This window comes from Pseudochaenichthys georgianus, chromosome 12, assembly GCF_902827115.2.
Source record: "Pseudochaenichthys georgianus chromosome 12, fPseGeo1.2, whole genome shotgun sequence".
In the NCBI taxonomy this organism is placed as follows: Eukaryota; Metazoa; Chordata; class Actinopteri; order Perciformes; family Channichthyidae; genus Pseudochaenichthys; species Pseudochaenichthys georgianus.
The window spans coordinates 4,700,677-4,712,901 of NC_047514.1; the positions used below are offsets into that span (position 1 = coordinate 4,700,677).

The 12,225-nt window shown below is 44.2% G+C and overlaps 1 protein-coding gene across 3 annotated transcripts in view; it reads left to right on the top strand.

Moving 5' to 3' along the window:
- The window catches only part of whrna (whirlin a), a 201,616-nt gene that overhangs the window by 80,606 nt on the left and 108,785 nt on the right, over nt 1–12,225 (top strand). For all 3 annotated transcript variants that reach the window (XM_034095925.2, XM_034095927.2, XM_034095926.2), the window contains exon 2: nt 8,568–8,786. In XM_034095925.2, the coding sequence (XP_033951816.1) occupies nt 8,568–8,786 (219 nt within the window). The remainder of the gene's footprint in view (nt 1–8,567; nt 8,787–12,225) is intronic.

A 12,225-nucleotide genomic window follows, 5' to 3' on the forward strand; every position in this document is an offset into this window, starting at 1 on the left:
ACGGGGATTATGGTAGCTTTTATTTCCTTTCTGATATTTGCAGCTATACCACCACCCCGCAGGTTTGTCAATGTATGTGAATCCTGCTGGGGTGATTTGATTTAAAGGAAAATAGTCCAGGGGTTTTTGCCATGTTTCGGTCAGATACAGAAAGTCCAGGTTATTGTACAAAACAGGTGTAGGTTTCTTAGACCGTAATGTTGCCTGACACTGTTGTTATTAGAGCCAGCAAATCCAAATGTTTGAGGCGAGCCTGTTATATCCATGGCTTTAACACTTCTTAATTGAGCAGTATCAATCATTTTCAATACTGCCACCAACACAAGCATTAGTTTGTTATCGAGACGTTTAGTGGGAAAAACAATCATTCTATTTGATTTAGAGAGAGATGTGTTTTCACACTTCATTACAGTCTTCAAAGATTTTTAAAGGAGCCGGTCTCATGGCCATTACATCGCTTTCACACATATGGATAAGTGGCAGGCTCTCATTATTCCCACAAGCCCTGTGCTCGCATGCATGCGTGTCATTGATATGCTCTGCTTCAGTTGGACAATGATTTTATTTGCCACCTGCAGTTAATTCAGGTTTATCAACTTTTCCTTTAAGTTATGTTGTTGAGTTGAAGTAGATGCAACCGTTCTTCCCTTTTCCACCGCAGTCTATACATGCCTTGTCTAGTTTGGACATGTATTTCTTTCATTGCTTTACATTTATCTGATGCTTTTATCCAGAGAAGATAAATATATGTCATGAAGATAGAAAATCAAAACGGCGAGATTCCTGTACATGAAGTGCTACAACATTAGCTTTAAATATATGCAGTCGAAACAGGTGTGTTTTCAGGATAAAAAACCACCTGACGGAAGATGTGTCAACTTTGTTCTCTCCTGATATCGGCGGGGTGCGAGTTCCACCGTTTTTGAGGCCAGGACTTGACTGATATTGAAAATCAAACTCTACAAACTGGATAAGTTGTCGCCCTCTCGCTTCGGGGGGCATTGCGCGCCGATTTGAGCCTTCCTCATGTTGCGCTGCTGGATGCCTCTCCAGTCTTCAAGTCGTGCCTTCTGAACAGATCATAATTGGGTCTTAGGGCACTTCAGCAATTGGTTTCAGAATTCAGACATCACAAGTCGCTGCTTGGAGTGTGTGTGTGTGTGTGTGTGTGTGTGTGGTTGTGAAAGTTGCATGATTATTTTACCTTTTGGATTTTGCCATCTCGTAATAAAATAAAAGTTAAGAGTACATTTTGTATTCTTAATTTACAGCAGAATAATAGGATCGTCTGTCCTTCTGTCTGTGCTCTTATCTGTTTTTGTAAGAGATTGGAATAGGAAAGTCTGAATCTGAACATCTTATCGTTATTATTCCCAAAACTTAAAGCAGTAATATGAAACGGTTATAGCAGGAGAGAGAATAATACAAAAATAGAAGGCACCAGTTAAATGATATTACATTTTAAAAAAGTACACAAAAGAGGTTGTTGTACTCTATAGTAGTATCCTTAGAATGATCATTGCCTTGTGTGTGTGTTTGTGTGAACAACACACTGGTTGACAGATCTGTTATGACAGCAGTGAATAAAGTGGATGAAAGGCAATTTGCCTGGCTGCTTTCCCCTCACTGATCTGTGCGTGTGTGTGTGTGTGTGGGACTGTGCGCACAGATGGCACGCTTTGATAAACCCGTGTTTACCTCTGCATTCTGTGTGTTTGCGACATATTATCAAGCATGTGCAATTACAGGGAACAATTAGCGTGGAGTGGTTTCAGCTCTGCGGCCGAGTCATGTGCCCTGCAAAGAAGATACGCTTTGAACGGACGACAGGTGGGCCTTCTTTCTTTTACTCTCATAAATCCACCTGTCCAAAGCCACCTCGCCTGAACCCTGGAGAAAGCAGAGACTACGTGTTCTTCTGTTGATCCTCAGGTAGAGCCTGGAGGGGGTTTGAATACAGTTGGAGTGTTGCCAACTGAGCGATTGTTCATGACTTAAAGACACATTTCAGATTGTATTTCTATAAAAGAACACAGAAATAAATCCTTTCTTTAATGACAGAGTTTTTTTGGCATAATATGCAAGGAATATATGAGCTCTTATGCTACAGTAGTTACATTTCCACAACATTATATTGTGTGCAAGGGCACTCACTTCTGTGTGTTACTCCATAATTGATGCTACTTAATTTGTTTTTATTGACAAGTTTTACATCATTTGGGTCATTCTTGTTGTCTAAGTTTCCTTACTTTAAGACTTAGTATTTGTTTAGGTCACTCTGTCCTTTCATACATTTGATCTCACTTTAAATCAAGTCTAAGCTGGTATTATAAATAGTTATTTGTAATATAAGAATCAGTAATTGCCTACGTTTACTAAAAATGCAAGAACATTCACATTGGTTTTATTCATCAGGTATTTGCACTGGCAGAAGAAATACACTTCCTTTTGTATAAATGATTTAACAGCCGAGGGAATCTGTTGTCGATTATTATTATTATTGACTTGTTTTATTTCATCTACAGACTCAATTAAATGGTTGTCACCAAACATGTTGATTTGCTCATGATGTCATCCTAGCTACTCCAGGTGAAGCCTTTGCAGCACCAGCAGGGTATTTGAATGCTCTTTGCACAACCTTGGGTTACGGTTGAATCCCTCATGTCTCATAAGTCATTTCTTACGGTAATTCTCCTGACACCAGGCACCTTTAAATCTCCTACAGTGTGTGGCCGGGCGTTTCTAAGTGATTGAACTGCATGGTTTCTACAGCCGAGCTTTTTGCACTCAGCTTGTGTGTATAAAATGGATTTGCCAGACTCGGATAAGAGCATATTGTTTTTTCCGCGGCATCATCTGAAAACAGTTTACCTGCCGCTGCCATTTCCCATAACGCTCTGCTATTATTTATATTCCATTATTTTCCCAGCACTTTTTGTTCTGCGTGAAAGCGGGGCAGAGCTTCATCAGCCCAGTGTCACAATCAGCACTTTCCTGGAGACCCGCCGCATTAGGACCACTGTACGGATGCTAGTCGATTGCCTCTGTTTCTGATGGAGCAGCCGGTTAAACCCACTGCCCCCCTCCACCCCCTCCATTACGCTCCGTCTTCCCGTTTATCCTTGTGTGTCATGTTGTCCTAACTCCCTGGCATCCTGCTTCTCATTGAATCCCAACACTGCTCATTTCACTTTTCTCCCTTCGTTTCCCCCAAAATGCAGTTACATTTCTCAGACGAACATGCACTATGATAAGCTCCGTTTTGCAGCTATGAATCAAAGTGATGCTCTGTGGCCGGCCGACAAAGTCTCCAGCAAAGAAGCCAATGATCTGAGAAGAAACAATCAGCAGATAAAGAAAAAACACTCGAGATAAAAACAGAACTTACTTTCAAGTTATTCTGCGGTGATATCTGCAGCACAGAGAACCTTTCTTCCTTTCCTAAAATAACTAAACATGATGATAGTGTACTTTTTTTCACAAGTAGTACTACATATTTCATATTATGGTTTCGAAATTGTAATTTGGAATAGTAACAAATTATATACTTATTTGGTTCCTCACCATAATCATTGTATGTGGGTATTTTTTGTATTATTGTGATGCCCTATTATGATTAGTACACAATACATTGTACAGACAGGAAATCAGGTGTTGAGTAAAGTCTAGTTTGGACGTTGGGACGCCTTAACCAACAACATATTTGAGACGGGACTATGTGTATATTTGTGAACCCATTTCCTTTCCATGAAACATTACCCTAGTTTCCTTTTTTTCAGCATGTTCAGTCTGCAAACGGTGTGACCATGATTACATTTGTATTCCCCAGGACCCCCTGGTGCTAGTGATGGCTCAGAGGGTTGTGACACATGTCACTGGGTGGAAATGTGCATTGTTCAAATAAAGGAGATAGCCTTCGACATCCCCGCTGTCACATTTTAGACACAATAATAAAATCAAGAAGACAGGCACTTTTTGGACTGCACGCTGCTTTTAGTTTTTTTGTGCCTTTCTGTACGCAGGTTTCTCATTTTATATAACAGTGCGCCTGCTTATGTAATGCTGAACTTTTCTGTTGTAAAGTTCTATCTCAACTTCTGCATTGATGCTTCCAAGATGGGGGGTGGAAGGGGGAGGGAGGGAGTGATCCAGTCAGTGATCTGCACTGCTGACAGGGTTTTGTTGCCTCAGAATTGAAGTTATTATCTCTCAGCACACATCAGTATTGTGAAATTGATTCAGGAGACGAGGCTCCTCTACAATCTGCAGCACTTTGACAAGTAATAATTTGAGCTGTTCCTTGCAGCATACTGTATGTTAATCGGCATTCCGACTAAAGGATTTTGTAGGACCTTGCTCGTATTGTCGACAGAAAACTGATGTGGAGAGATTAATTGTGTTCACTTAAGAGTCGATAGAGAGACAATTTGTTTGGTAAAGAACAAGTCTTTGGGAAGTCTTTGTTACCACATGGAGTCAGCTGCAAGCCCTCAATGAGGTATCATGGTTAGGACTTTTAGATTTATTTTAACATAAAAGTAATACGACTGACAACTGAAATGACATGTCTTAACAAAAGGAAATTGAAAGCGTTTAATATGAATGTTGGATTGTGAAGCAGAAATGCAAATGACTGAATAATGAATCCAACAACAGCATACGGTGACATTTTCTCCCAAAAGCAACACAGATTAAAGGTTAGCTAAAACGGTATCCGTTGTTTTGGTTACCAAGTTATGCCAGGTCACTTATACAAAAAAAAGAGTAAGGTTAATTTGTGTTCATAGTAACAAAAAAGGATCCTGGTGTTGGTCTCATTTAAGGAGTTTGAAAGGAGAGCTCTGAACCTTAACGTTTTCCCAAAAGCCAGAATGAGTCTAACAACAGTGTTCATGATATCTCCATATCAGCTGAATGAATGAGGTTGCTGATAGCAGCGGCTATAAAGGAGTTTTTTCTTTGCCAGCTTGCAGTCTATTTGATAAAATCTCATTCATAATGAGCCTGTAGCTATCAAGAACATGTAAAGCCTTTTTGGAAAGGAGTGGGCCATTTAATCTCAGAGCTTCCACACCTGAAACCTGACTTTTCTGTAACCTTGTTGAACATTGGAGATATCCCTAAAGGCATTGTCCAGAGGAACTCTCCCCCAACGGCTTTCCTATTTAACATAAACTTTCTTCGCTCAATCGTTGGTATAACCTTTACTCTCCAACTGAAGAAGGAGAAGGGGGATGAATATTTGGGAAATGGGATTGTTATTAGCGTCTTGGATCCTAACAATGTCTTTTTGTATGAACTCTTTTAAATGCGTTGTGAACTATACCTGTGACTTACATTTTAGCCTGTAATCTTTTCACATAGAGACTTTTTAATTGACTCTGCTGGAGTGATATCAGCTTTTATAACGGCAGTGTTTTTGATCATCTCTAGTCTGAAATGAAAGCTGAGGTTCTGTTTGAGTTTGTGCTGCACAAGGATTGTTTGATCATTAAGATCTTAAAACCCAATCGGTCTGATTTCTCAAACCACAGAGCACATGGGAATGCATTGATCTGCGGAGGGATTCAAATCAAATCAAGTTTTATTTATATAGCACATTTATAAACGATTTTTGGTCGAGCCAAAGTGCTGTACATAAAATAAAAATAGCCTACAGTAGACACACTTTACAGCAAATACAACAGCACAGATTGTTCAGAATATCAGTATGAGAAAAACGACACCCTCTATCCTTAGACCCTCACATCGTACAAGGAAAAACTTCCAGAGAAAACCCACAGTTTAAGGGGAACATGGGAGAAACCTCAGGGAGAGCAACAGAGGAGGGATCCCTCTCCCAGGACGGACAGACGTGCAATAGATGCCGTGTGTAAATAGAAGAGATAATACATTTTACAGCATATAGACCGAATGTTAGGAAATGCATGTGTCTGTAATAAGAAGATGAATCCACGAGGATGTCAGCTACAATCCTGTGGAAGCCATCAGGGAAGCAGCAAGACGAGACCCTAAGGCAGGACCGCAGAGACAGGTTCAGCCTCGACCCGAAGTCCACGACTTAATCCAGAACTCAGGATAGAGGATCCAAGACACAGGACTACAGCAAGAGGATCAGCCTCGACTCCGGATCCCGGCGTAGATATAGATACAAAACAAGAACAAAGATTTGCAAGCAATATTTTTACTAACATCAAAACTCTTTGTATGAGAGACTGTATGTGAAGGTCTTGACCTCTCAAATGTCTGCTCTGAAGAGATTCTCAGGGCATCAACTTCAAGCCGCTTTAACGTGATTTCTTTCTCAGCTTCTATCTCTAACTTGCGAATCTGCAGCCTGTGTTCATAGTCCGCTCTACGCTCCTTTTCCTGGCCCTCCATCTGAAGACGGACAAGACGAACTTTTAGTTTGGCATCACTACTTGCACCTAAGCTACCCGGAGAGAAAGCCTCAAACCTAGGAAGCGTTGCAGGAGGAGCTTGAGGACTAAACTTGTCAACTCTAGGTGTAGCTAATACTCTTTCCCTATCATCTTCAATAGACACCTCAGCCCTAGGCTGAGTTGACATGCTTGGGATTTCAAGAATCTTTAACTCCTCTAGTTTTTGCAGGATTTTCTCTCTTATCTCTTTTTTTACTTTATACTTGTCTACTGAAATGTTAAAGTGAGCTGCGATACATAACATGTCATCTTTGCGACAGGAATACAACGTATCAACACTTGGACTTTCAATAAAGTCCTGTAAGTCAAAACCCATTTTTCAGCCAATGTACAACACCTACAATGACTTCTCAATTATTGGTTGTTTTTATTTCAGGAAAATAGAGATCCCGGACGAGCCCCCATGATCTGGAGGTTAAAGGTAAGATGCCTTCCCTAATAATGGACTGAGAACCTCCTGTGTCCCTAAGTACCTGTACTGGCAGCTGGTCTTTAGGATCCCCTGTTAAAGAAACAAAGCCCTTGGAAATAAAGGGTTTGAAACAGGGATCAGGTACATCATCTTCCTGGGACATTTCTATGTCTGATAGGGAAACTCCTTTAATGAGTCCCATGCCTTTTGGCGTTTGAAAGCGTTGCGAAAATTGTTATGCTCACTCATAAGACTGTGTTTTCTTCACCCTTGCGCCCAGATAGAGTTTCAATATCACAAACCGGAAGACCTGATCTTGGCCCAACAACTTTTGAAAGGTCTAGAGGACCACCATCACCTCCACGGGGGCCCCGTGAGTGTAACTACTGCCATAAAACAGGACACCTTATTTCAGGGTGTCATTTCTTAAAGCGTAAACAACAATTTTCGCAACGCTTTCAAACGCCAAAAGGCATGGGACTCATTAAAGGAGTTTCCCTATCAGACATAGAAATGTCCCAGGAAGATGATGTACCTGATCCCTGTTTCAAACCCTTTATTTCCAAGGGCTTTGTTTCTTTAACAGGGGATCCTAAAGACCAGCTGCCAGTACAGGTACTTAGGGACACAGGAGGTTCTCAGTCCATTATTAGGGAAGGCATCTTACCTTTAACCTCCAGATCATCCCGGACGAGTCCCCATTTGTTACGTCCCCACTAAGGTCTAGGGGACCTGGAGACAATAACGTACAACCAATAAGTATGAGAGAGTCAGAGTAAAGGTTGACAAAAGGTTTATTCCTTGTAACCTATCAGATAATACAATTAAACAGAAACTTTGTGTGTTGAGAGGTGGAGGAGTTAGGTAAGTCTGGGGTACCCTGTACATTTCTCACCACCGAGCTAACTATTGTTTAGACACACTAGGTAAGCGGATTGTTGCCACCCCTGTATATTGTTTTGTCAAATTCTTTGTAGTTAGTTAGTGAGGGTTTTTGTTTGAGTTTGGTTTCAAAGGATAGTTGTAGAGGTAGGCCTGGTTTTGTTATGCTTGTTTCTTTTGTTTGGCACAATCCTTTGACTCCTCCTCCTCCTCACAAACAGAGTTTCTGTTTAATTGTATTATCTGATAGGTTACAAGGAATAAACCTTTTGTCAACCTTTACTCTGACTCTCTCATACTTATTGGTTGTACGTTATTGTCTCCAGGTCCCCTAGACCTTAGTGGGGACGTAACAGCTGGGTTAATCGGAACAAGAGAATACACAGACACAGACAGAGAGGGAAAAGGTCATTGGATAAAAGTTATTCTTGATAACCCTCTAGAAAGATCTCATGAACTTGCACATACTGTAAGCTATCAGAAGGCAATGAGGCACAGCCTGGGGCAATTCTCAGTCGAAATACGTTAGAAATGTGTTTGTTGTTTGTGCGGTGTTTTGGTCTGTTTGGTCATTTGGAGTTTCTGCAGTCAGGTACTACTGGATTGGTTGTTTCTCGATAATCTTGACTTTTCTACCAAATGTGTCCTACTTTGAAATTCACTGCTTCAACCTCACTGTGTTTGTTTACCCTGAATGTATTTATGTAGGCATATTTGAGAGCCTTTTGAAATCAATGACATAGATTAAAGTGTGGAATTACACTTTTCTCTTTGAACTTGCAATTATTTCTGTTGTTAGAATTACAAATGTCTGACTCTCCTCTCCTCAGGTGCTGAAGGGCAATAAAAAGCTCAGCCTCTCGGTGCGATCAGTCGGGCGGATTCCAGGCGGCTACGTCACCAACCACGTTTACACCTGGGTGGACCCTCAGGGCCGGAGTGTGTCCCCTCCTCCTGACCTGACGGTGCATCGCAGCGCCACCCTGAGGAGAACTGACAGCCAGCGGCGCAGCAACATGCAGCTTCTGCAGGACGGGGACGAGAAGAAGGTGAGAGTTTACACGGGGAACACAACACTGGAGTGATGGAAAGGTGGAGCTGTGTCTATTATTTTTAAGTACATTTTTTGAAAGAAATACAAAAGGAGTGACATATTCATATTCTGAATAACATGGTCCCAGTATTGTATCTATTGATTCATAAGAAAACATATTTTATTGGTGGCCATGACTTTCATTTGTTTAAAACATTTGCAAAATGATAGCTTTATTATGCTAAGGAGCATCCCCCTCATTTTTTCTTTTTTTTTACCAAGCACATGTAATCCTAAATAAGAGAAATATGACTTAAACAATTCATGTTATGGGCACAGTAAAAGGTATTCAACTAATGCAGCTTATTAAAAATAAATATATTGAACACATGTAGTGTACAGTGGGGCAAAAAAGTATTTAGTCAGCCACCAATTGTGCAAGTTCTCCCACTTAAAAAGATGAGAGAGGCCTGCAATTTTCATCCTAATAATAATAGCTTGGATTTATATAGCGCCTTTCAAGGGACCCAAGGTCGCTTTACAAGTAATAGGGCAAAAACAAACGTAACAAAACAAAAGTCAGACTGATCGATTTAGGGGCTGAAAGCCTTGGCAAACAGATGGGACTTGAGGGCCCTTTTGAAGGCGTCAAGTGTGGGGATGTTGCAAATCTCCGCAGGGAGAGCGTTCCAGAGAGTGGGGGCTGCCACACTGAAGGCTCTGTCCCCGAAGGTTCGCAGTTTGGTGCGGGGGGTGGTAAGCAGGCCAGAGTCTGAGGACCGCAGGTTCCGGGGTGGGGCATGTAGGTGAAGGATGTCCGATAGTACTGGGGGGCAAGGGCATGGAGGGACTTGTAGGTAAGGAGGAGGACTTTGTAAGATATGCGGGACTTGACCGGCAACCAGTGTAGGTGGATGAGGGTGGGAGTGATGTGCTGCCATGGCTTTGTGTGTGTGAGTACCCTAGCAGCACAGTTTTGGACATACTGGAGCCTGTCCAGGGTTTTGTTGGGAACCCCGAACAGGACACCATTGCAGTAGTCCAAGCGGGTGGTGACAAATGCATGCACTAGGGTTTCGGCAACCGACTCCGAGAGTGACGGTCGGAGTCTGGCAATGTTCCTCAGGTGGTAAAAGGCCGATTTGGTCACAGATTTGACGTGAGAATGGAAGGAAAGGGTGGAGTCGAGGATGACACCCAGGTTGCGGGCTTCAGGAGATGGGGAGATGGTGCAGCCGTCGACCTCAAGGACGAAGTCACCAACCTTCTGGAGCAGGGCCTTGGGTGCCACAACCATGAGCTCTGTTTTATTGCTGTTCAGCTTAAGATAGTTGGAAGACATCCCTGTTTTGATGTCATGCAGGCAGTTGATGAGAGACTGAGGGGGGAGCTGGGAGGATGGAGTGGTGCTGAGATACAGTTGGGTATCATCAGCGTAACAGTGGAAATTGAGTCCATGATGTCGGATGATCTGGCCGAGGGGGAGCATGTAAATGGTGAACAGGAGGGGGCCAAGCACAGAGCCCTGGGGTACACCGTGGTGGATTGGGGCCGGGGGTGAGTTTGAGCCACTGATGGAGACAAACTGTTTCCTGTTGTGGAGGTAGCATGTCAACCAGGACAGCGCTGTGCCAGTGATACCTAGGAGATCTGAGAGGCGGGTGAGGAGGATGTTGTGAGAGATGGTATCAAATGCTGCAGAGAGGTCCAGGAGGATGAGGATGCTGAGGTGGCCAGAGTCAGCAGCAATGAGGAGATCGTTGGTGATCTTGATGAGGGCGGTCTCAGTGCTGTGTTGCTGTCTGAAGCCGGATTGGAAGGGCTCATCGAGCTCATGGTTGGACATGTACAGATGGAGTTGGCCGGCGACCACTCTTTCCAGAGTTTTGCTGAGGAAGGGAAGGTTGGAGATCAGCCGGTGGTTCTGGAGGTCGTCGGGGTCCAGGCCAGGTTTTTTGAGTATGGGGGTGACTGAGGCCATTTTGAAGCTGGTGGGGACTATACCAGGAGCCAGAGAAGCGTTGATGATGACCACCATGTAGGGACAGAGGGTGGGTAGGCAGTCCTTGACCAGGGCTGTGGGCATGTGGTCCAGGGATCAGGTGGAGGTCTTGGCCGAGCTGACCAGTTTGGCTACTTGGAGAGCATCCACAGGGGAGGAGAGGTTGGAGTGGGAGAGGCGCGGCGCTTGGGGTGCGTTACCAGGTGGCTGAGGTGCAGGTAGGGGGGAAGGGCCAGTCACCAGGAGCTGCTGATGGATGGCCTCGACTTTCGCCTGGAAGAAGTCGAGGACTTTGGAGCACAGATCGGGAGCCTCTGAGGGCTGGGGGGCGTCAGGGGGCCGTAGTAGGCGGTTGATGGTGGAGAACAGTCTTCTGGGGTTGCTTTGCTGAGCACCAATGAGACGGGAGTAGTAGTGAGTATTGGCATGGGAGAGAGCTTCCTTATACGTTTTTGATATGCTCACGAAAGGCCAGGAGGTGGACTGTGAGGCCAGTTTTTTTGGAGAGCCTCTCCAGCTGGCGACCAGAGGCCTTCAAACGGCGGAGTTCAGTGGTGAACCAGGGGGCAGGGCGGGTGAAGGAAACAGTCCGGGTTTTAATGGGGGCGCTGAGAGATAGGGCAGTGTTGTAGTGGGCTACCAGACCGTCCACGGTGGAGTCGGAGGGACCCGAGGCCATGTGGGTAGCTATCAGGTCGGATAGGGCCGGTGCACTCAGTCTTAATGTTAATGGTATGTTTAGGATGCTGCCTGGGCAGGGAGACCGGAACAGTGAAGAGGATGGCGTAATAGTCAGATACAGCCAGGTCGAGGCGCTGTAGTTCGGGGGGCGGAGAGCCAGTAGAGCACACCAGATCCAGCGTGTGGCCTTTGATGTGGGTGGGGCCCTGGACATGTTGCTTGATGCTGAAGCAGTCCAAAAGTGAGAGGAATTCAGCAGCGAATGTGCAGTTACTCGAGTCCACGTGGATGTTAAAATCACCGAGCAGGAGAGTTGATGGAGACATGGAGCAGAGAGAGGTGAGTAACTCAGACAGCTCAGACAGGAAGGTAGTGGAAGCTTAAGGTGGGCGGTAAATGAGGGCAACCTGGAGCGGAGCAGACCCAGCCAGTTTGAAGACAACACACTCAAATGAGGTGGTAGTAGGTACTGGGAGTTCTTTAACCAGGATGCCAGCTCGGTGGATAACAGCCAATCCACCGCCACGACCCAGGGAGCGGGGCTTCTGGATGTACAAATAGCCTGGGGGTGTAGCTTGATTGAGTGTCACAAAGTCTTGCTGATTTTGCCATGTCTCTGTTAAGCATAGGATGTCAATGCTTCTGTCAGTGATAATGTCCTGGATGAGTAGTGCTTTGTTGTTGAGGGAGCGGGTATTTTGCAGCATAAATGTCACATAGTTGTTCATAGCTGCTGGGGGGAACAGGGAGGGAGAAACCAGCACACTGTCAG